The following is a 21,837-nucleotide window of genomic DNA, read 5'->3' as shown; positions in this document are numbered from 1 at the left end:
ATATTCCCATTTAACTCTTCAGTAAGTATGCATCTTGAAGAACAAAAGTGATACCAGTTGTTCTTTGTCAGAGCAGACAGGTCTGCAAACTCAAGGGTAAATGTGAAAAACACAATACAGCTCATGATTACATCCAGTGACTAACTTGCAAAACTCTTATTTCATATTTCTAGGTTTAGAAGCTTTAGAACCCGAGAGGCACGTCTGCACTAGTGCTACAACAATTATTCCAACTGGAAGCTGAGACTTTCAAGTACTGAATTTAAGTTCTACAAATTACTAGGAAAAGTCATCCCCTACCCATAATCCCCACTTAAAAATCAGCTTGTCAGCTAAGATAAGTAATCTTGACTGTCAAGGAGAAATGCAAAAGGGGTAATATACGAGTGTGGATGGAACCCTGGTGGTATCTGCTGGTATTACCAGACCTAGTGGTAAAAAGTAATTTAGTGGTAAAAAGTAATTTAGTGGTAAAAAGTAATCTAAAACCCAACACAAGTAAAACTACCAAGAGTGTAGATTTTACCAGAAAAGACTGAGATCCACCCCTCTCCCCCAACAAAGAGGTACAGAACACTGTCCAACAAAGTCATCTGCAGGCAAAGTTAGTTGCAAGCAAAGAAACAAAGGCAAATAATGGAAGAGGGAAGTCGTAAATACCAATTATAGCCCCAGTGTAGAAAAATGAGAGCATCAGTCCACATGTATATTTTGTTCTTTCCTGTTTCATGTAATTGTTTGTGAACTTTAACTAACTTTCCTTTTCTTTCTTCTCTATTTTTCCCATTATTCTGTAAACAGTATATACCAGGGTAGTTAAGTTTACAACTGAATCAACAGATTTAAAGATATGGAAATAAAGGATAAATGAATACCACCCAAAGATCCAAGACTGGGAACTAGATGCAGCAATTCATAAGACTTAGGTTATGTCATTTAAGGAGAGAGAAATGTATTTTCATTTGTGCAAGGAATGCATTAGGGAAGATAAGAATAATTTTTAAAAATGTAGTAATTTTTAAAAATGGGGAAAATGTATGTGTAGACATTGAAGAGTCCTAGTAGAAGACAGTAATACACACTATTTGTTTTTCTGAACTGTTCCTATTTGAGGGAAAGTCCCAAGATCAGAGGAAACAAGATTTTACCCCACCTGCAGAAGCTAAAATGGAGCAGATAATCCACCTCCCTATATCTTGAGATGGGGTGTGAGTACGTGTCCTAAACATAGCCAGTTGGTCCCATGCAGATTTTTGATTCTTGGGGAATGAAGTAAAGGTGTGTGAGAAAACCCATTAGAATATGAGCTCCATGAAGGTAGGAACTTTGTTCACTTCTACTAACCGCACCTACAACACTGCTAGTCACATGGTAAGTACTTAGTAAATATTTTTTAAATGGAGGAAAAAAAGGACAGTGAGAGATTATTTTCAGCACTCATGAGGGAATAAAAAGTCCAGTGATGTAGCTGCTAGTGTCCAGTGGTAAAGTCCAGCATGCGGTGTCTAGAGATGACACTGCCAGCAGCAATATATGAAGCACAACAAGAGTTCATCCTGTATCTATCCTTGACTCCCTTGGTTCCTGTCTAAAGCTGGTTCTCCATCCTACCTAACAATTCTTTTCTTTTCCCAATAGTCTTTCAATATATTCCTCTCCTGACTACAGTTAATCAAAACCGGTTTCTGTGACTCCCATTCAAGAATACCAACTAGTACAGAAGTATAAATGCACTTAGAATAATTATACCATCAGGGACAGAAAACAATTCACTGTACAGTTAGGTGCCACATGAAGACATTTTGGTCAACAGTGGATCACATATACAACAGTGGTCCCATAAGATTATAATGCAGCTGAAAAATTCCTGTCACCTAGTGACATCTTAGCATCGTAACATATCACTCAAGCATCTGAGTGACGCTGGTATAAACAAACTTACTACACTACTGTATAAATGTATAGCACATAAAATTAGTTACAGTACATAATACTTGACAATCAATGACTATGTTACTGGCTTATGGACTTATTATACTATTTATCGTTATTTCAGAGTGTACTCCTACTTATAAGAAAAAGAAATTAACTGTAAAACAGCCTCGGGCAGGTCTTTCAGGAGGTATTCCAGAAGGCACTGCTATCACAGGAGACAAAGACTCCATATATGTCCTGCCCCTGACAACCTTCTAGTGAGAACAGATGTGAAGGTGGAAGATACTGATATTGATCCTTACATCAGGATCAGGATAGTGTTTTGTGTGTGTTTGTGGCTTCATTTTCAATTAAAAAAAAGTTTAAAAAGTAGAAAAATAAAATAAAATTTAAAAAATAAAAACGCTTATATAATAAAAATATAAACAAACAAAATGCTTTTGTACAGTTGTACGATGTGTTTATATTTTAAGCTAGGTGTTATTATGTGAGTCAAAACGTTTTAAAAAATTAGAAAGCTTATAAAGTAAAAAGGTTAAACTAAGCTAAGGTTGATTTACTATTAAAGAAAGAAAAAAATTGTATAAATGTAGTATAGCCTAAGTGTACAGTGTTGATAAAGTCTATAGTAGTGTACAGTAATGTCCTAGGCCTCCACATTCACTCACCACTCACTCACTGATTCTTTCACAGCAAACTCCAGTCCTGCAAGATTTTCATGGTAAGTGCCCTGGACAAGCATAGCAGTTTTTATCTTTTATACCATATCATCACTATACCTGTTGTATGTTTAGATGTATTTAGATACACAAATACTTACCATTGTGTTACAATATTCATTACAGTCACATGCAGTACAGGTTTATAGCCTAAGAGTAATAGGCTGTACCATATAGCCTAGGTGTGTAGTAGGCTATACCACCTAGGTTTGTGTAGGTATACTCTATGATGTTCGCAACATAAAATCACCTAACGATAAATTTCTCAGAACATGTCCCTGTCATTAAGCAATGGATGACTGTAGGTACGTATGCATGTATGTATGTATGTACATGTATATATATGTATACGTGTGTGTCTGTCTATATACAAAAAACCTTTTGTAGTAGACTAGAAGTTAAATAAACCGTGATGACAGACTTATGCTCAAAGCTATTTTATTTATTAATCTAACAAATCCATTAATATGTTAGATTAGACCAAATGAAACCAGATATTAAAGCATTTTTTTATCTAAAAAAAATTTCATTTGGTTTAACCTAATATACCTAGGTTGTGTTAAATGATAAAGTAGTATTTATTTTCCCCTACTTAGTTGTTCTCAGATAGTTTTTAAAAGTTACCTTAAAAATCTTACTTAATTCATCTAATATTCTTAAATGCTTAGCTTTAAAACACTACTAATAATACCACAAAATCTTGTTATATGGCACTGATTGAGACTTATAGAATGTTAACCCGCTTAAAATCTATAAACAAGAGACAACTTTGGGGGAAAAATAGACACATTCAATAAGAATGAATTAGAATCACAGAATGAATTAAAGTCACAGGCATTTTGTAACCAAAAGAACAACTAATGTGACTGACATTCAGGCTGTTTGTCTAAAACTCCTCCAGTCAAATGGGTATTCATATTACCCTTAAAGTCATTAAGGAAGAAAAGCGCATAACTTTTCCAGTAACCAATTCTAGTTACCAATACCCAGAAACCTGTTTTGGGGGTAATTTTTTTCTTGTATGTTTGCCCATATCGTACCTGCTACATTTCCTTTTACATTTACAGAATTAAAGTTAGTTCCTCATTAGACAACATTTATTAACTCTTCATATATTTAAAGTTAATTACTAATTTAGCCCTCAGCATTTCTCTTTATATTCACCATCCTAATTCCTTTAATATTTCCTCAAGAGTCTATTTTCTAGTCCTTTTCTCATATTCATATTCTGTGAACTTACTGCACATTTGCCAAATCTTCCTAACCGGAGAACTTAGTATATCCTAAAAGCAGATCCAACATGAATGAACAGACTAATTTGAGGGGTAGGTAAAAATGTACCCCAAAAAAGAAGATCAAAAAGGAATCAATGATACGGAGTATGCAGCAGGAGCTACAGGGATTGTCAAATACCCCATCATTCTTAATACAGGTGCAAAGCTAAAAGAAATATGCTGTAGAAAACGAGATAAAATAGGTTTGCTCTTGTGTTTCTTCCTTTTCTTTAAAATTTTTTTTTAACAAAGTCCTCTAAGAAGGGTCCAATAACAAATGATTACATTTTGCTCTAACACAAGAGTTCTTAACTGTCATCACCACGCTCTAAAGTGTTTGGCCAATGAGGAATTTTTTACCTGAATGGCACTTCTTCCTGTGGAACATCCACATAGTAACGAATAAAAAATCTCTCAGAATCTTCTCGTTCACCATCAGTAACAACGCTGCCATTAAGTTTGGATACTGATGGCAATCTATAAGTTAAAACCAAAATAAAGACGTATTTTAAGATACTTATATATTTAGCTTTAGAAAGAAACTAATTGGCTTGTGGGCCAGTCTCATTTTCTTGAAAGGACACATTTGATGTAGTTCCATTTGTATACAACTACTGACATGAACTAAAGTGGTCTAAACTGAAAAGACAAAAAAAATTGAATTTGACTTTCACGTGACACTGAACTTTCATAATCATACCTCCCCTTTCAAAACAAGATTCTAGGTAGCACTGTCCAACTTAGATTAATATAATGAAGCCACATATGTAATTTTAAATTCTTTAATGGCCACATTTTAAAAAAATAAAAATTAAACACATGAAATTAATTTTAATATTTCATTTAACCCAATGTATCCAGAATATATAAATATTTCAACATGTAATCAATATTTTTAAATGAGCTAATTTACATTTTTAGCCATATAAAATATTTGAAATCCAGTATTTATTTTACCCTTATAGCACATTTCAATTCAGACAAGACATATTTCAAGTACTCATAGCTACACATAGCTAATGGCTGTCATATTAAACAGCCCAGTCTAGAGAGTAGTCAGTAAAACTGGGTTATATAATTCAAGAATTAACTTATTATATTTGCAAAAGAATTGTGTAAAGAAAATAAAGCACAAGACCTACTGCAAGACGTATTCTTCTTCAAAGAAAAGTATGCTCACATTTATTTCTTCAGAAAGATATTAATGTGTACGTTAACAACTACAAAGCAGTAAGGATCTGCTAGGCATTAGCTTGTCACAAAGATCAACAACCTGTTTAAAGAACCACTCTTCTTTAGAGAACCTTAAAGCCTACAGTTCCCCTTTCAAAACTAGTATGTATAGTATACAAAGAGAAAAAAAGCAAAGCTCTATGGCCCTTGCATTTTAGCCCAAATCTTATTTCTGCTAAAGGTTCATACAAAAATAAATACTCATGGGAAATTCCCAATTATGTGGAGGCAGCGGCTGAGACACAAAAGGTAAGGGGAGTTAGAGAGAAGATAATAATGGTGGTCATATTTAAGTCAATCTACATTCAAGAAGAAAATGCAGATGCTGCTCTCTTAAGTTTTCCACGAATGAAACAGTCCAAGTTTCAGGAATTTGCGATCTGAATAATTAATACGTTAACAGCGAAAATAAGGACAACCATAATAGAAATGATTCCCTACTGTACGTACTTTTACTTTGTGACCCCAAACAGGACTTCAAATATTCTAAGTATTAAAAAGCATAAAAACAGATTTGTAGAGAAATTTTTCAGTGGTGTCAGCAGCCCAACTACATTTCATGTTTTCCTCACATCATACTGCTCGCATTCCTTTTCAGCAGGATTTGGAGCTACAGAGGCAGCTCCTTCAAGCACAGTCTGCTCAAAGGATGAATAAATTCATAGTGCACTCCCACTAAATAGTGCATTATTCCTTTAATGAAACAATAAGGCCTCACAAAAATAAAGCAAAACAATCAGGACAACAGACCTGGCTATTACCAATTTCCTTCGCTCCTCAGTGGTATAAGGCTGCAGAAGAGGAATTCCTAACAATCTCACTTCTTCCAGTTTGGGAAATGAATTTAGCTTATCAATGTCTTCCCAGGACTGCAAACCTAATTTGAGAAATATATTAAGTAAATCCAGAGATGCACACAAAGAAGAAAAGAAGCATAGCAAAAATATTAGCTCAATTAATAACTTCTGAAATGTTAAAAATGATCATAAACTAAATGGTCTGAAAGTTTTCTTTATCCAAGGCAAGAGTAGAACATAGTTAAAACCACAAAAACTTCCCCATAGCCTCTCCCACCTCTGTGATCCAGGGGTTAAGAAAGAAGAGCGTTATTGTCTAACATCCTCTCATCTACTCATTTTCTACCAAAATGACTTATAAAGAGGGGTCACTGGTAGTTTCATCAATAAGCAGGATGTATGCCATGATTACATAATTTAAAGAAAGCTATGTGACCAACTCATTTCATTCAAATATAGACTCATGGAATAAAACTATTGATCAGAGTTGATACTAACATACTCAAATTTTTACCTGAAAAATTCTAAAATGAGGCAAGGTTGACAGAACCAGAAACTAAATACAGCTGTCCCTCGTATCTATGGGGGACTGGTTCCAGGACCTCCTACAGATACCAAAATCCACAGACGCTCAAGTCCCCTATATAAAGTAGTATAGTATTTGCATATAACTTACACAAACCCTCCTGTTTACTTTACCTCTAGGTTACTTTTAATAGCTAATACAATGTAAATAATTGTGATACTGTATTGTTTAGGGAATAATGACAAGAAAAGAGTCTGTACGTGTTCAGTACAGACACAACTACCCTTCTTCCCCCGGTATTTTCGATCTGCAGTTGGTTGAATGCATGAAGAGTCCATGAATATGGAGGGGTGACTATATTATGAATTTGGTGACAGGAGAGAGAGAACTAAAATTTAAAACAAACAAAAACAAAAACCTGAACCTTTGAGTAAGGAGAATATGTAACAAATTAAGATTTTTAGTCCTAAAATGAAACTCTTCTTATAGCTATGAGAAACATGTATTCTCCAAGTCAATACTTAACTTCTAAGTCAGGCAGGTCTTCTACATAGGAAAAATTTTTCTATAATAATGAAGCTGGTCAATTTCACAATGCATCAAGTCTATTTCGGAGAACAACATAGTCCCATCCTATTTTTATCAACCTTCAGCAGGGGTAAAGACAGAGGAGCAATTTAGGAGGTCTCTGGTGTATAACTATCCCAAGTCACAACTACCTTCATCCCTTAGAATGGCATTTCCATCAAGGAGGAAGAATAGTTAGCTCAAGGGTGTCAAGGTATGAAATAAACAGCTTCCTTGTGCAAAACACCGGATTTTAAAACTTACTTCCCACTTTTAAAACCTCTATGGTAAATTAAACTAAGTTTATGCTTTTTCAGTTGTAGGTTAGAGTTATTTCTAATTACGTAGGTGTTTTAAGAAATTAGCTAAGACGGCCAGGCGCGTTGGTTCACGCCTGTAATCCCAGCGCTTTGGGAGGCCAAGGTGGGCGGATCACGAGGTCAGGAGATCCAGACCATCTTGGCTAACACGGTGAAACCCCGTCTCTACTAAAAATACAAAAAATTAGCCAGGCGTGGTGGTGGGCGCCTGTAGTCCCAGCTACTCGGGAGGCTGAGGCAGGGGAATGGCGTGAACCCAGGAGGTGGAGCTTGCAGTGAGCCGAGATCGCACCACTGCACTCCAGCCTGGGCAACAGAGCAAGACTCCTTCTCAAACAAAAAAAAAGAAAAGAAATAAGCTAAAAGACAATATCAACAGAATGAGTAAAAAAGTCACAGACTGGGAGAATGTATTTGCAGAAGACATATCTCAGAAAGAACTGTTATTCAAAATATACGAAGAACCCTTAAAACTTAGCAATAAGGAATAAAAAACAACCTGGCTACAAAATGGGCCACAGACCTGAACAGACACCTCACCAAAGAAGATGTACCGATAGCAAACAAGCATATGAAAAGACGTTCAATATTATACATCATTAGAGAATTGCAGGTTAAAACAAGATACCCCAATGTACCTATTAGAATGGTCAAAATCCAAAACACTGAGAACATCAAACTCTGGTTAGGATGTAAAGCAAGAGGAACTCTTGAACTGCTGGTGGGAATGCAAAATGATACAGCCACTTTGGAAGACGGTTTGGCAGTTTCTTATAAAACTAATCATACTCTTACCATATGATCCAGCAGTCATGCTCCTTAGTATTTATTTACCTAAATGAATTGAAAACTCATGTCCATACAAAAACTTGTACACAGATGTTTACAGCAGCTTTATTCATAACTGCCCAAACTTGGAAGCAACCAAGATGTCCTTCAGCAAGTAGGTGAGTAGATAAAATAAACTGTAGTACATCCAGAAAATGTAATAGTATTCAGCACTAAAAACAAATAAGCTATCAAGCCATGAAAAGGCATGGAGGACTTAAAGACATATTCCTAAGTGAAAGAAGCTAATCTGAGAAGGCTACATACTGTATGATTTCAACTACATGACATTCTGGAAAAGGCAAAACTATGCAGATAGTAAAAAGATGAGTGGTTGCCAGGATTGAGGGGGTAAATAGCTGGAGCACAGAGGATTTTTAGGGCAGGGAAACTATTCTGAATGTTACTACAGTGGTGGACATGTGTCACTACACATCTGTGAAGATCTGTAGAATTTACAACACCAATAGTGAACCCTAAGGTAAATTATGGACTTGAGTGATAACGACGAGTCAACATAGGTTCATTGATTGAAATGGTACAAATGTCCCATTTTGCTGTGGGTCACTGACAGTGGGGGAAGTTGTATATATGTGGGAACAAGGGGTATATGAAAACTCTCTGCACTTTCTGTTGAATTTTGATGTAAACTTTAAACTGCTCTAAAAAATAAAGTTTATCAATAAAAAAGAAATAAGCTAAATATATTCATTCCTGTGATACACAGGATCAAATGGCAATAAACTGACAATCAATTACATACAGATACTAAAAAAGTCAGCATTTGAAAAGACATAGCAGGTTGGGATTCCTTAAACTAAGTCCAGATAAAATGGTCTATTTTGTAATTCTTTGTACCATTTTTACTGTGTCTTTTAATATCCAGTGGATGAATTTCATTTCACACTTTTCATAGCATGACCCCTTTAATGTATAAAATATAAACTGTCAACGTAATGCTATGCCACTCAGTATTTATCAGATCATTTATGAAAATCAATGTCTTAAATTTAGCCAATCATAGGCATCTGCATGTCATATAGAAAATTCACTCTAAAAAAGATAAAACTGTGACTGAAAGAAATATACTTTCATTGTATTTCATGCATATGCTCAGGTTAATTTGAATGTAGAATAAGAACAAGCCTGAACCTCACCTGACTTGTGGAGGCTGATGGATCGAAGATTAGGAAACAACCTGGCCAATGAATCATCAGGCTCCTCAATAGCATTCAAATGATTGTTGGCCAGGACGAGGGTATCCAGTGAAGGAAACATAACTCCTAACTTTCGTATTTCAGTCCAGTCTTGGAGGTTATTGTCTGTTATATGTAGTAGCTTAAGAGAATGACAGCAAATAGAAGGACAAGACACTGTTTCATAGTCATTAAGGCACAGGAAGAGCTCCTCCAAACTGCAGAGACAAAAGGAAATATTTCATGTTTAAAGCAGTTTAGTTTCTACTTTATATCTATTTTCATTCATTCAATAAATAAATAAATAAGTGCCTATTATATGTGAGACTCTGCTAGGAATTGTGGAGAAAATACCAAGATGTCTTCCTGAAGTTCAAACTATAGCTGGGAAGACAAAACCTAAAGTACACACTGAAATAGCAAAGAATGATGTAAGGTAGTGCAAAATTACTTTTGTGCTGAATTAAGTACTAAATTAAGCAGTACTAACTGTAAGTATAATAGTCATTCACATAAGAATGAAATTGAAATTATAGTTAGAATAACCAGGAAAGGATGCATGGCCTTGAAGGAGGGGAGGACTTCCACAAGTTGAGAGGACATAGAAGAAAATTCCAGAAACAACATGAACAAATGTTTAGAAGTAGAAATAATAACTATCATTTGTTGAATCCCTACCCTGTGTCAGACCCTATGCCAGGTGTATTACAGATTTTATCCCTACTTCTGCAAGGTAAATGCAATTATGCCCATTTTACAGACAAGGAAACTGAGCTCAAAGAAGTTCAGTAGCTCATCAAAGGTCATATGATTAGTAGTGAAACTAGCACTTAAATGCTCATTCTGTGCCATGCTGGGTGTTGGGTGCAGTGAGGAAACCAATCTCATTAGAGTGAGAGTGCGAAATTAAGATGGAGTAAGTTGGGTGGGACAAGATTCTAAAGGGCTTTGAGAATTTCCACATTTATACAGTCAAAGAAACTACCGCTTCTTTAAATTTCCTTTGCACACTTACATGTAAATACAAAGATAGAGACAAACGAAACATAATAAAGCATTTTTTAATTGACTAAAATATAATTTCTTTCTTAATTTATTGAAAACAATACTAGGTCACTTTTCCCATCAGATCAGCTAGGTACTTAATCATCTGAATGTTAACACATTTTAGTGATACTATGACTTTTTCCTCCCAAAGAAAAGGGCTGAGGCTCAATTCTCATATCAGAAGATTAAAATGGAGTCAGGCTGAGTTGATTTAGAGTGATAAGTGCTTCTCAGGGGTATTTTCTAGCCCAGAGATGACATATCCCATGTCTTGGTGCTACTCAACACTGAACATGTATTCCACTGGAAATGCTACTAGATTACCCGCACATTTTCATTCCAATAACTTCGTTTTTCTAACCTCTTTCTCCACTCAATCTGCAGTTCTAGTATTTCTTGGGTGGGAGATCAGCAGTAATCCTATGTACTAACACAGATGGCAACATAGCTCCCTTGCCCTCATGCTCTCTGGGCTTACTCTGGTAACTCCTGCAGTATCGTGTGGACTGTCTCCCAAGAAGCTTTGCTGTTGTTGAGGACAAGTTTGCGAACCCCAGAGAAGGACCCAGCACATGTTCTTTCTAAAACCGACAAATTCAGAGGGTTGGAACTCAGGTTTAGAAACTCCAACTGAGGAACATTTGACACAATTTTACTGACCTAAGGAGAAAAAAAGAAAAGCATTATCAGGCAGTAATCAGAGCTGTTAAATAGCAGTCATGCTCAAGAAAGCCTAGGGGAGCGGGTCTCCAGGCAAAGGGCTGTTTATATCAAGGAGTCCTATTTAGTAACGGTACTCACAGAGGGACATAAGTGATTTCAACAAACCTTGGCAAATAATTTAATCTTTCAATGAAATAGTGGCAGAACTGACTGGTACATAACATAACTTAATGGTAAAAAGGAAGATTTCCTATGTTGCCTTTAGAAAGGCTTCTGATTCTGCTCTATGTGATGTTCTCTTTGATAAGTGGAGAAAAGATAGTTTTGATGACATTTCTTAAAGAGTTGAGATTACTTCATATAATTCTCTTTGAATATCTCCTTCCTCTCATTCTTAGCAAAATATTAAGGCTAATTAAAGGTTAAAATTCACCTGGTACTAATTCATGTGTTAAGTTTGATTATATTATCACAATCACTTAGAAAACAGTTTCAATTTGGTTTAAAGATGTACCAAACTTAAAATATGTTTACTCAAAAACAAACAAAATCCATAACTATATAATGAAAGGGAAAACAAGATTATCAACGATTTAGCTAGCAACTTGGTAGACAAAAAGGAAAAAAAGAAAATGAGCATTACTGACTTTAACTATTTGGTCTGCATGGTACTAGTCTCTTTGATATAGTTTATTCATTAAATTCTCAAAACAGCTTGCAAGATAATACTACTTTCATTTTAATAAATGAGGAATCTGAGGCTCAGAAATGTTAAATAATTTGACTAAGGTCTTATAGTTACAAAGGTCAAGTCTGGGATTTAAAATTCAGAGCCATTTTTCTTTCCAATATGCCATATTTATACATCAAAAATATAACCAGAAAAAATGAATAAAGAAGACTGAAGACTATTTGGTACAATCTGTGAGAAGGATCAGCTTAAACAAGTATGAAATAAATGCTAAATGTCCAGTAAATGTATTAAGCATCAAACAGCCAGGCAATGTTGTAAGTAAAAGTTATAAGAAAAGGAGAAAAGAGTAGTTAGGATTAGTTTTAGAGTAAAAAAACCTGGGTTCAAACGAGGTTCCAACACTTCCTAGCTGTGTGGTTTCAGACAAGTTACTTAACCTTTCCAAATCTCAGTTTCCTCATTTGTAAAATAGGGAAAACAGTTCCCATCTGTTGGTAGGATTAAATGAGATACACATATAAAGTGCTTAGCATAGCAAGTGACACATTTTTTTGAAACTTGTTTCCCCACATCCCCCCAATAGCATGTAAGCGCTGTAAAAGCAGATATAGTACTTACCTACTTCACTACTGCATAGTGGGCACTTATTTATTGAATAACTTAATGGCACTAAATCATTTAATAAATGTAACTACTATGAACATAAGCACAGTATGAACCATTATCTCAACCCTGGCTACTCAACAGAATCACTGACAGAATTTAAAATACACTGATTCCAACGTTCCACCATAACTACTGAAACAGAAGCTTCATAGGTGGGACAAGCTTCAGGGTTGTAACCTGAATATCTTTCTTTTCAGAGCTCCAGAAGTAATGCCAAAAGAGTATCCAGGAGGGAGAACCATAGGTAGAAAGAAAAAGTAACCTGTATTTTACATCAGATCTACTGTGTAAACATTCAGTTCAGGAGCTCTAAAATCAGTGAGAAGTAGATTAATTCCAAGAAGTTTCAGAAGAGTGGGTGAGAAGAAAAAGTTCCCTGCATTCACTATTTCACTTATTCCACACACTAACCCTATAAAGTGGGTACCATTTTTATCTTCATTGTACAAATGAAGAAATGAGCTGATTTTTAGAGAAAATACACTAGGCTTCTGTTTAAAGTGTAAGGAATTTATACCAGTGTGCACATATCCTCTTGCTTGATCCCTTTTGCAATCAAATGGTACCAAACATTTGTGCAATATATGGCTAGTATTTGGAGCTTAGTCTGTGACTAAAACACAGCTAAATAGTTCATGCAGGAACCAATCTATATTGCATTCTATGACTGAATACCAATATGAAGAACTTTCATACAGAAGATGCTTACCAGCTATACTTAACCTCTTTGTGGGGGTGGGAGGGGGACAGGAAATATGCTCCAACTAAAGCATAAAGAATAACTCAATTATAGGACAACCCCAGTTAAATAAAAATAAAACATGAACTCTTTGCTAACTATTACCACTCATATTTTATTTTTCTAATGAAGAGGAAAACACTTTAAAAAATAGTCAATTTAAGGGTTTTGAAACAATTTCTGGGAGATTTCCCAAGGCTAGCAGATATATGACATAATCACCACAGTCTGCATCAGCATTACCGCACAGGGAAAATAAATATTCAGAATAATGACTTGTTAACTCTAGAATATCCTAAAAGATAAAACTGGACTAGAATTTAACCATTCAAGCAGGAAAAATAACAAATGTTAGAAATAAATGAATATTTTCTTTAAAGGGATGAAATAAAAAAGGTTTTTTTGCGTAACCTCAAACTGATAAGGCTCAGGAAGACATAATATTCATTACACAGATAAATTTACTTATGACAGAAAAATTTCCCAGTACCAAAAGCTGACAAACATTCCATGAGTTTCTAGGGCAGTATACTGACTTCTCTTTTTTAAATTCTAAAAATAAAAAAGACTCCTCCAACTGGAATGAGTATGCTCATGTGCAGAAACATGGAGATGAACTCAGATCACCTTTTAGGTTTCTACAATTCTATTATTTAATAGGGGACCCTTTACTTTGGCTTCTAAAAAGGAAGAAATTGAAGATTTAAGAAAAATGGGAAAAGGGTTTTAAGATATCAATCTGTTATCTATACCTAAGCTATTCTCTACCTTACCTGAGTGGCTACTTCCTCCCTCCTCTCAACCACTAGGTTTAATTTCTTTCATAAAATGGTTTTGATAAGTAATGGAGTAAAAAGAAGGTACCTTGGGAAAGGACAAACAAAGATCTACTCAGCCAAAAATTCAAGTCAAAAGCTAAAAAATTACATTATTTTTAAACATAGGTGCCCAATTTTAGAAGGGTGAAGGCAAATCTTTGCCTCCCCAAAAGTATTACTTTTCTCATCCATATTTATCTTAGTCTCTGGATATACAGCAGCCAGCAAATTAAGCTACAAAAGAAGTTACTCATAACCTATAATATTCTTGGTCATCCAAAAAACTAAGGGAAAAATATACAACTGGTTCCACATTGCCCTATCAGTACTGGCTGAAATAAATTCCGTTAATGGCTAAGGACAAATTATCTTTTTGGTAATTGGATATATGGGTTATAATGGGGTTGAAATGTAATGTCCTAAAACTGGCAACCTATGAAGCATTTGTAGCCTGGCAAAGAGTTTAATCAATCCTAAAAATCAACATTCTTTTGTCATATTTCTCCCTTCTCTATGTTCTGATATATCCTCTAGAAGACTGGGATCAACTACAGTTAAGGATAAAGAGGAAATAATAAAGGAATGATGAAAACAAAAATAAATTGGAAAATGGATACCTGAAAGTAACAGCAACAAATATTTACTTGAAAACTGCCTGAAAACAGACAATAGAGCACTTAGGAATATGCAAACTGAGTACAAATACAGTATAAACAAGTATGTGGCCCTCTGGCTACATGTCAATGTGGCTTGAGAAAAATTTAACATAGACCTTTGTCTAAGCAGAGAAAAATGCTGAATTACTTAGTTTACACACTGTGTACTGATCTGTACTATACACATCTTCCTCCTGAGGTAGCAACTATATCACTATTAAACTGTTCCCAGTAATTAGCAAAAGCTTATATACATGGTCAAAGCACAAAACCTTTGTAAAATTTTGTATTTCCAAAGAAACAAATTTGAAGTGGAGACAAAGCATGTGTGGCAATTAAATGTTGCAGAGGACCAAGAAGGCACAATCTGTAATTTGTTAAACAGTAAACTATACAAGTTGTTCAGATAAGTAAATAAATACATATACAAATAGAAGTTATTTCTTAGAATAGCCCTATATATCTGCATATGTTAATAAATCACTCAGAAATAGGTGACACGCATTGCAAAGAATTTTGGTTAAAATCCTAATAAAAGTAGGAAATATAACCAAGAACACAGTTACCAGATTAAACAAGGGCATAAAATAGATAAATATAAGAAAAGCTTACCAAAACTAGGTTATGGATAGGTTTTTCTTAAACAAGAAATCTGTCTTAGAATTTGTATAGCATTCAATATCTACTAAGTGTTTCAATGATTAATTTTATCAGCAAGCCTATCTTACGGATGAGCAAACTAAAGCTCTAAAGGATTAAGTGAATTTCTTAAGATCACAGGAAAAGTTGGAACAAGAGGTCTTGAGCAATTCTTAAAATATAATCATTTAATGATTAACACACTCAACAAACATTTGACTACTTGGTATGCTGGGCTTATGATTTAAAAGAAGATAAAAATCTCCACTTGGAATAAGCTCATAGTCTATTAGGAAAACTGTGAAGTAAGCAAGTCATCACACCTGACTGTGATAAATCCTTTCATACTGGTATAGTGTAGGTGCTCTGGGATAATCTGTCTGTGAGACAGCCAGGGAAAATTTCACAGACGAATAGCAACTTGGGCCAAGTCTTGAAGGATAAATAGGAAGTGGCCAGGTAGACAAGAGAAGAAAGACAGCAGTGGGTTCAGAATGAATAAAAGCAAGGAAGCTTTTTATTTCGAGTTTATCATGAGCTGCAAGTAAAAGTATATGGCTAAAGGGGGAGAAAAAGTTCTAGAAATAGCAAAGGGCCATATGATGAACAGCCATGCTTACAGGGTCAGACCTTAGTTTCCAGGCAAAGAAAGGCAACTATAGGCCTTTATGCAGGACAGCGTCATAATCATGCTTCATGTAGTAAAAGGAGTCTGTGGTAGCACTATGGAAGACAGCTTAGCGGAAGCAGAATAAAGCCAGATCCAGGAAAACCCATTAGGAAAGTCTTCCTAAAGTCACATCAAAAAGTAAGAGCCCAAATTAAGGCAGAAGAATGAACCAAGGAGGAAGAACATTTTAACCTTATTCTTCAGGGTAGCTTCTATCAGGTAATGTTATAAGCAGGTAGGTAATGTTATATATAATAATAAGAGAATGTTACAAAACTGTATTTGTGTACTTTTACAAACTATGTGTGTAGTTTATAGTTACTCTGAGGTCAACACATCAGTTATGTCAAACCACCCAAGGGATCTGATAACATAAGAAAAGTTGTAAAATATTTGAATAAATTTCAATAACAAAAATAAATATATTTATAATCTCAGTTTCAACAATCAATTTTATGTCAATTTTCAGTAAAATTTACATTACTGAACATTCAGTCAATATTTATATTGAAGTAGAAGTAGAGAATGAGCATAGGACGCATAAAGTAGTGAAACAGTAGAAAATTTAATGCACTGTTAGCAGTTTAAGCTGACAAAGACTAATGAACCTCTTGATGCCTGAGTTTCCTTAGCGATTTTCACCTTGATGAAAAACAAAGTAACAATAACAAAGCTAACAAAAAATCACCATAGACAGAGTCAGTTATTTGCCTCTTTTTTTTTTTTTTTTTTTTAATTAAAGATGGGTTCTTGCTATGTTGCCCAGACTGGTCTTGAATTCCTGGGCTCAAGTGATCCTCCTGCCTCAGCCTCCTTAGCACTGGGATTATAGGCCTTATTTATCTTGACATACAGACATACAGACAATAAGATATACAGACAACAAGAAGCCATACAGACATCAAGTAAGAACAGAATTTAGAACATATAACATAAACAAGGGTTATTGCTGCTTTTCACCAAAATGTAGCAATATAAAAACTTCACCTCATGCCAGTCTTCGAGTTTGTTGTCAGACAGATCTAGTTCCGACACATGAGCACAGAAGGCAGCAATTTCCTTCTCATCTCCTGCACAGGTTATTCCACAGCTGTTCAACACTAGTACACTTGGGAGGTTGAGGCGATCTGAATGATGGGAGACACAAAATACTTTCCATATCAGCCAAATTCTAGTCTACCTATGTTCAGTCCCCAGGAATTGTCAAGAAACAAAAATCAAACTGTGTGAAATTACACAAGGATCTAGAAAATACAGGATATAATGGGACCAAAGGGTACTGAATTCTAAGAAGAGACACCCAGTTATTGCCCAGGAGGAGCTCAGAAGTACTGCACCAGTACCACCAAAAAAAGTCCTTCAGGCTTTAACTCATAGCAGGATTGTTTATCTCAATTACCAACAACAGAGCCCTCATCCATGCTATCATCTTATCATCTGAAAAAGAGATCCATGAAATTCATGTGTGGACTACCAGTACTTTCTAACAGGTCTCAATTCTTTCTTTTTTAAATTTAGTTCCGAAGTATTCTAGATGGCTCTTTTCTCTCTATCTGATGTGTATCTTTATATTTTGTGCCTCTGAAAATCATCTCAAACCATTAATCTACTAAATCACTTCTGTTAAGTTTATATCATTCAAGAAATCTTCCTCACTTAAGTGGATCCATTCAGAACTCTAATCTCTCTCACTCTTGTCTATCAATTGTCTCCATTTCATATCCCTACAGAATTTGTCCCTTATGAAAATTAGCCTTCTTTAAAAATACAACTATAATGGGAGAAAGTGTTTCAGAGTCTTACACTATTCACTGAATTTGGTCAAACCGAGGCAATGACTTTTTTGACTACTGCCTGTTTCAAAAACACATGTGTCAATAAAATCACTCTCACAATCTCTACTAAAAAGGATAAACATGAGAATGCAATCACTCTTTTCCCATTTGGTATTAAACAAGGACTCATCAAAGTAATACTTTGTTAATGGAGACCTCAAATTACATGGTTTTCAACTTGCTACTTTCAGCAACATATTTCTCAGAATGGGAATGAATGGATCTCCCTTAAAAAAAATTACCAAGAAATCCACTTCTCTCTGCCATTTCAGGTTACATAGAGATAAAATTATTGTATTTAGAAACAGCAAACACTCAGTAACCTTTGAAAGTAAGAACTAAAACAGTGATTCAATATTAATCCCCCATAATTACAAAAAACTACTTCCAAGAACTCTCAATTGCAACGCTAAGCAAAAAGGCAAGCAAAAATATACCCTGCACATTTCTAGTTACAGATTTTTGATCACATCTAATCCCTCTCCTAGAATGTATCTCATCTCTAACCAAATTCTACATTCTTGAAGGACTAGTTAAAACCTCACAGCTTTGAATCATTTTTTGATCATATTAATTATCTTTTAAATTTCTTTCCCAGTCACTATACCATTCATTTGGCTCAACATAAATTGTCTTGTGTTGATTTACCTTTGTAAATGCGAATGTCTTGTAAACCAATTAGGCTATAAGGTCCTGGAGGGCACAGGCCAGTCCTGTACTGTTTTGTACCCTCTATGTTCCATAAAAGAACATGCATTTGAGATATTATCACTCAAATTTATTCTTGTCCTACACATGCAACTAAAATATCTCTTAGTCAATCTGGAGGAAAACCAGTCCTGTTATGTTCTTTAGAAAACTGAAATCATAACAAGGAGGAAAGATTATTTGACTGTAATTAAAAATAAATCATTTGCAAACAAGGCAACATTGTGATTTAACATTCTAAGTAAGTTCCACTAAATAAGTGTTTTAGGTCCCATCTTTCTTACCTTTCATAGGAGAGCCCTGAGGTGTGGCTGGGACATGGACTCCCATCCCTGGGCCACGGCGATAAGGAAAATTTTCAGGACTGTATTTTTCACATAATACTTGCATGAAACTTCTTCCACTAGGCTGATCCATCTTTCTTTCTTAAAATGCTACAAGAAACCAAGAAATCATCAAATTATGTATTTACTCACGTAAGAAGTATTTATTGAAAACCAATTATTTATAAAGTACTAGACTAGGCATTACAAGACATATGATACTCGGTCACTGACCCTATAAACATATACTGTGGTGACAGCTTACAATTTAGGGAAGCTACATATACAGACAAATGACAGCAATAACAGTTGAGCATATTATCTGCAATACAGATGAAAAGTATTACAAGATTTAGAAGAGGAGTTGATCACTTTCAAAAAAGGGCAAGGAGAAGGCTTTTGGCTGGTGCATAGGATTCATGTGGATAAGTAATTGGAGAAAGGTCTGAAAAAGAAGGTACAGATTGAGCACCAGGCTAAATAGTTTGGATGAATCCTTTAATATCTGTCCCTCAAAATCCATTATCTTCTTCCATAGTCAAAGAACCTTTAACTGGATAACTGTATTTGGGAATGAGTGCTGGCTAAGTTCTAGCTGATGGGATAGAACCCAAGTATTCTGTGGCAGCTTCTAGGAGTCATCCTTAAAAGATGACCAGAGTGTGCCATTTGCCCTCCTTCTTTGTTTCTTCCTCCATCTGTTGCCTAGAAAACTGATACCACCAGACAGTGAACCCAAGGAATATACACTAAGAAAAGTGGGACGAAGAGCTGAAAGGGCTTTGCATAGCTGAGGACTTCATGTAACTGAGCTGCCATACTGGTACATATCTCTGGAAATTTCCGTGACAGATGAATAACCTATTTTGCTTAAGCCATCGTTCTTCTCAATTTTTTAGTTACCTATAACTGGACCTACTCCTAAACAATACAAAATGTCATCTTTTTTCGTTCTGAGTTTGGGTAGGGTCCTTTCTGTTTAGCATCAGCTAAGGGTCCAAACATTGAATGACTCCAGCATCTGAGAAGATGAGTACTGAGGACTCATGCATACATTAAAACAGGTAATATTAAACAACATGCTAACTTCTGACAACCTGATAACTCATTACTTAAAGGGCTGTCCTATGACCATATTAAATATTAATCAAAATATAGGCAGCTAAAATTAACCTCTGTAATTTCAACTATTAGGTATCAGGCATTTTTTCTAAAATAATCAGAAGGGAGAAGGATATACGTACAAAAGAAGGGATATCATAAGAAAAGGAACGGCAGTCAATATGTATTATGGTATATATGAGTAAGCACAAAATATCTGATGTTGCCAAAGCAGCCTGCCAATGGTAGACATCATCCGGAGCATCTAAATAGGAACCTCAGAGGAGATCTTGTATACCACATTAGGAGGTTTAATGTTATCCTATAGGAAACAGAAAAAACTGAAAGGTTTTAAGGAAGGGAATACAACAACAAATTTTTAGGGAAAACTCATCCTGGAGCTGGTGAATATGAGGGAAAGAAGACTGAAGGTAGGGGGAAGAGTTAGGAAGATACTGCCAGAATACAGCAGACAGATCGTGAGAGCTTGAAGTCATTCAGTGGTAGAATAAATAGAAAGCAGAGGCATATTCATGATCATGTTAAAAAGCAAACTATTCAGAAATTACAGGGACTGAGGGAGAAGGTAAAGTCAAAAATGACTCCCAGGTTTCTAGTTCAGGTGACCAGGTGACTGGTGATACCATTAACTAACAAGAAAGCAGGAACAGAGCCAGTTGTACAGAAGAAAATGATGAATTCCACTTTATACATGTTCAATTTGAAGTGCCTGTGGAATATCCAGGGAAACAATCTGGAGTTGCATGAGAAAAATGAGCTAAAGATGAAGATTTGGACACCTTTATGATACACAAAATGTTATGAATAAGAACAATAACACAATAGTCACTGATATTTAAGGGACAGGAAGAGGAAAGAGAGTCATGAAGAAAAAGAAAGAAAACAGCCAGACAGTAGAGTGTTTAGCCAACATTTCAAGAAGCTTTGCTGGGAGTGGAGAAGGAAGATGGGATGATAAGAGAGTAGGGAATCTGGGCAACTGTCAAGATTTTATATCTTAAAATAAGAGAGACCCGAACATGGTTATAGATTACAAGGAAGAAGCCAGTAGCCCTGAAGAGGCTGAAACATCACTACCCGTACTTTTTCCTAGAAGAAACCAGCAGGAACGAGCACTGAAAAGCTTCTCAGAAGGCTGTTTGGTATTAGCCAGATAATGCTTCAAATTGCTTCCCATTAGTGGTGACATGTTTACTTCACTATAGTTACTGGTTTACTTTTGCTTATATTGTTTAATTATAATGAACGTTAGGTATTTTTCTTATGTGATTATCCTATCTCTACCATTACATTAGAAAGGGGAGTGGAAGCGTGTAATCCTATTTCCTTCAGTATCAATTCATAGCATCAGGCATAGTTTATTATACATGGTAACTGTTTGATAAATGTTGCCAAGTATTAAAATCGCTAGCCTCTCAGGTGCTGAGAAGAAAGGGCAGAGAATTCCGGATGAAGGGTAGGTCTAGGCCCCACTCAGTTCTGATTACCTAATAGTTCTGTACCATCAGGCAAGTCAGTGCTATCTGAAATGTCTTCAACTGTAAAATAAGGTATTAACATCTCTAGTACCTGGATTACAGGGTTGCTGTAGAGCCCTAAAACATACAAATGCACTATTTGGATTACAGGGCCATTGTAAAGTTCTAAAACATATAAATGTTAATTCTAAGAGGAAGTTGTAGTACAACAGAAAGCACATGGACATAGGAAATTTAAGCTCTTTCCCTAGCTGGGTAAACCACAGGCTAATTACCTAATCTCTCTCTACTTTAATTTTCTCACTTATATATGGTCTAAACCTTCCTCTCAGGTTTGTAATAAGAATTTGAAAAAAGTATGAATATAAAAGTGGTTGTTCAACT

At 35.4% G+C, this 21,837-nt stretch overlaps 1 protein-coding gene across 3 annotated transcripts in view; it reads right to left on the bottom strand.

The window, feature by feature from the left end:
- TBCEL (tubulin folding cofactor E-like) overlaps positions 1–21,837 on the bottom strand; it is an 85,083-nt gene that overhangs the window by 40,113 nt on the left and 23,133 nt on the right. For all 3 annotated transcript variants that reach the window (XM_011964979.1, XM_011964978.1, XM_011964980.1), the window contains 6 exons: positions 18,815–18,964; positions 16,975–17,114; positions 10,921–11,102; positions 9,357–9,613; positions 5,912–6,038; positions 4,289–4,405 (listed from right to left, as the gene is read on the bottom strand). In XM_011964979.1, coding sequence (XP_011820369.1) covers positions 4,289–4,405; positions 5,912–6,038; positions 9,357–9,613; positions 10,921–11,102; positions 16,975–17,114; positions 18,815–18,947 — 956 coding nt within the window. In that variant the 5' untranslated portion in view covers positions 18,948–18,964. The remainder of the gene's footprint in view (positions 1–4,288; positions 4,406–5,911; positions 6,039–9,356; positions 9,614–10,920; positions 11,103–16,974; positions 17,115–18,814; positions 18,965–21,837) is intronic.

This window comes from Mandrillus leucophaeus, unplaced genomic scaffold, assembly GCF_000951045.1.
Source record: "Mandrillus leucophaeus isolate KB7577 unplaced genomic scaffold, Mleu.le_1.0 Scaffold71, whole genome shotgun sequence".
In the NCBI taxonomy this organism is placed as follows: Eukaryota; Metazoa; Chordata; class Mammalia; order Primates; family Cercopithecidae; genus Mandrillus; species Mandrillus leucophaeus.
This window is presented reverse-complemented; position numbering and strand designations above follow the sequence as displayed.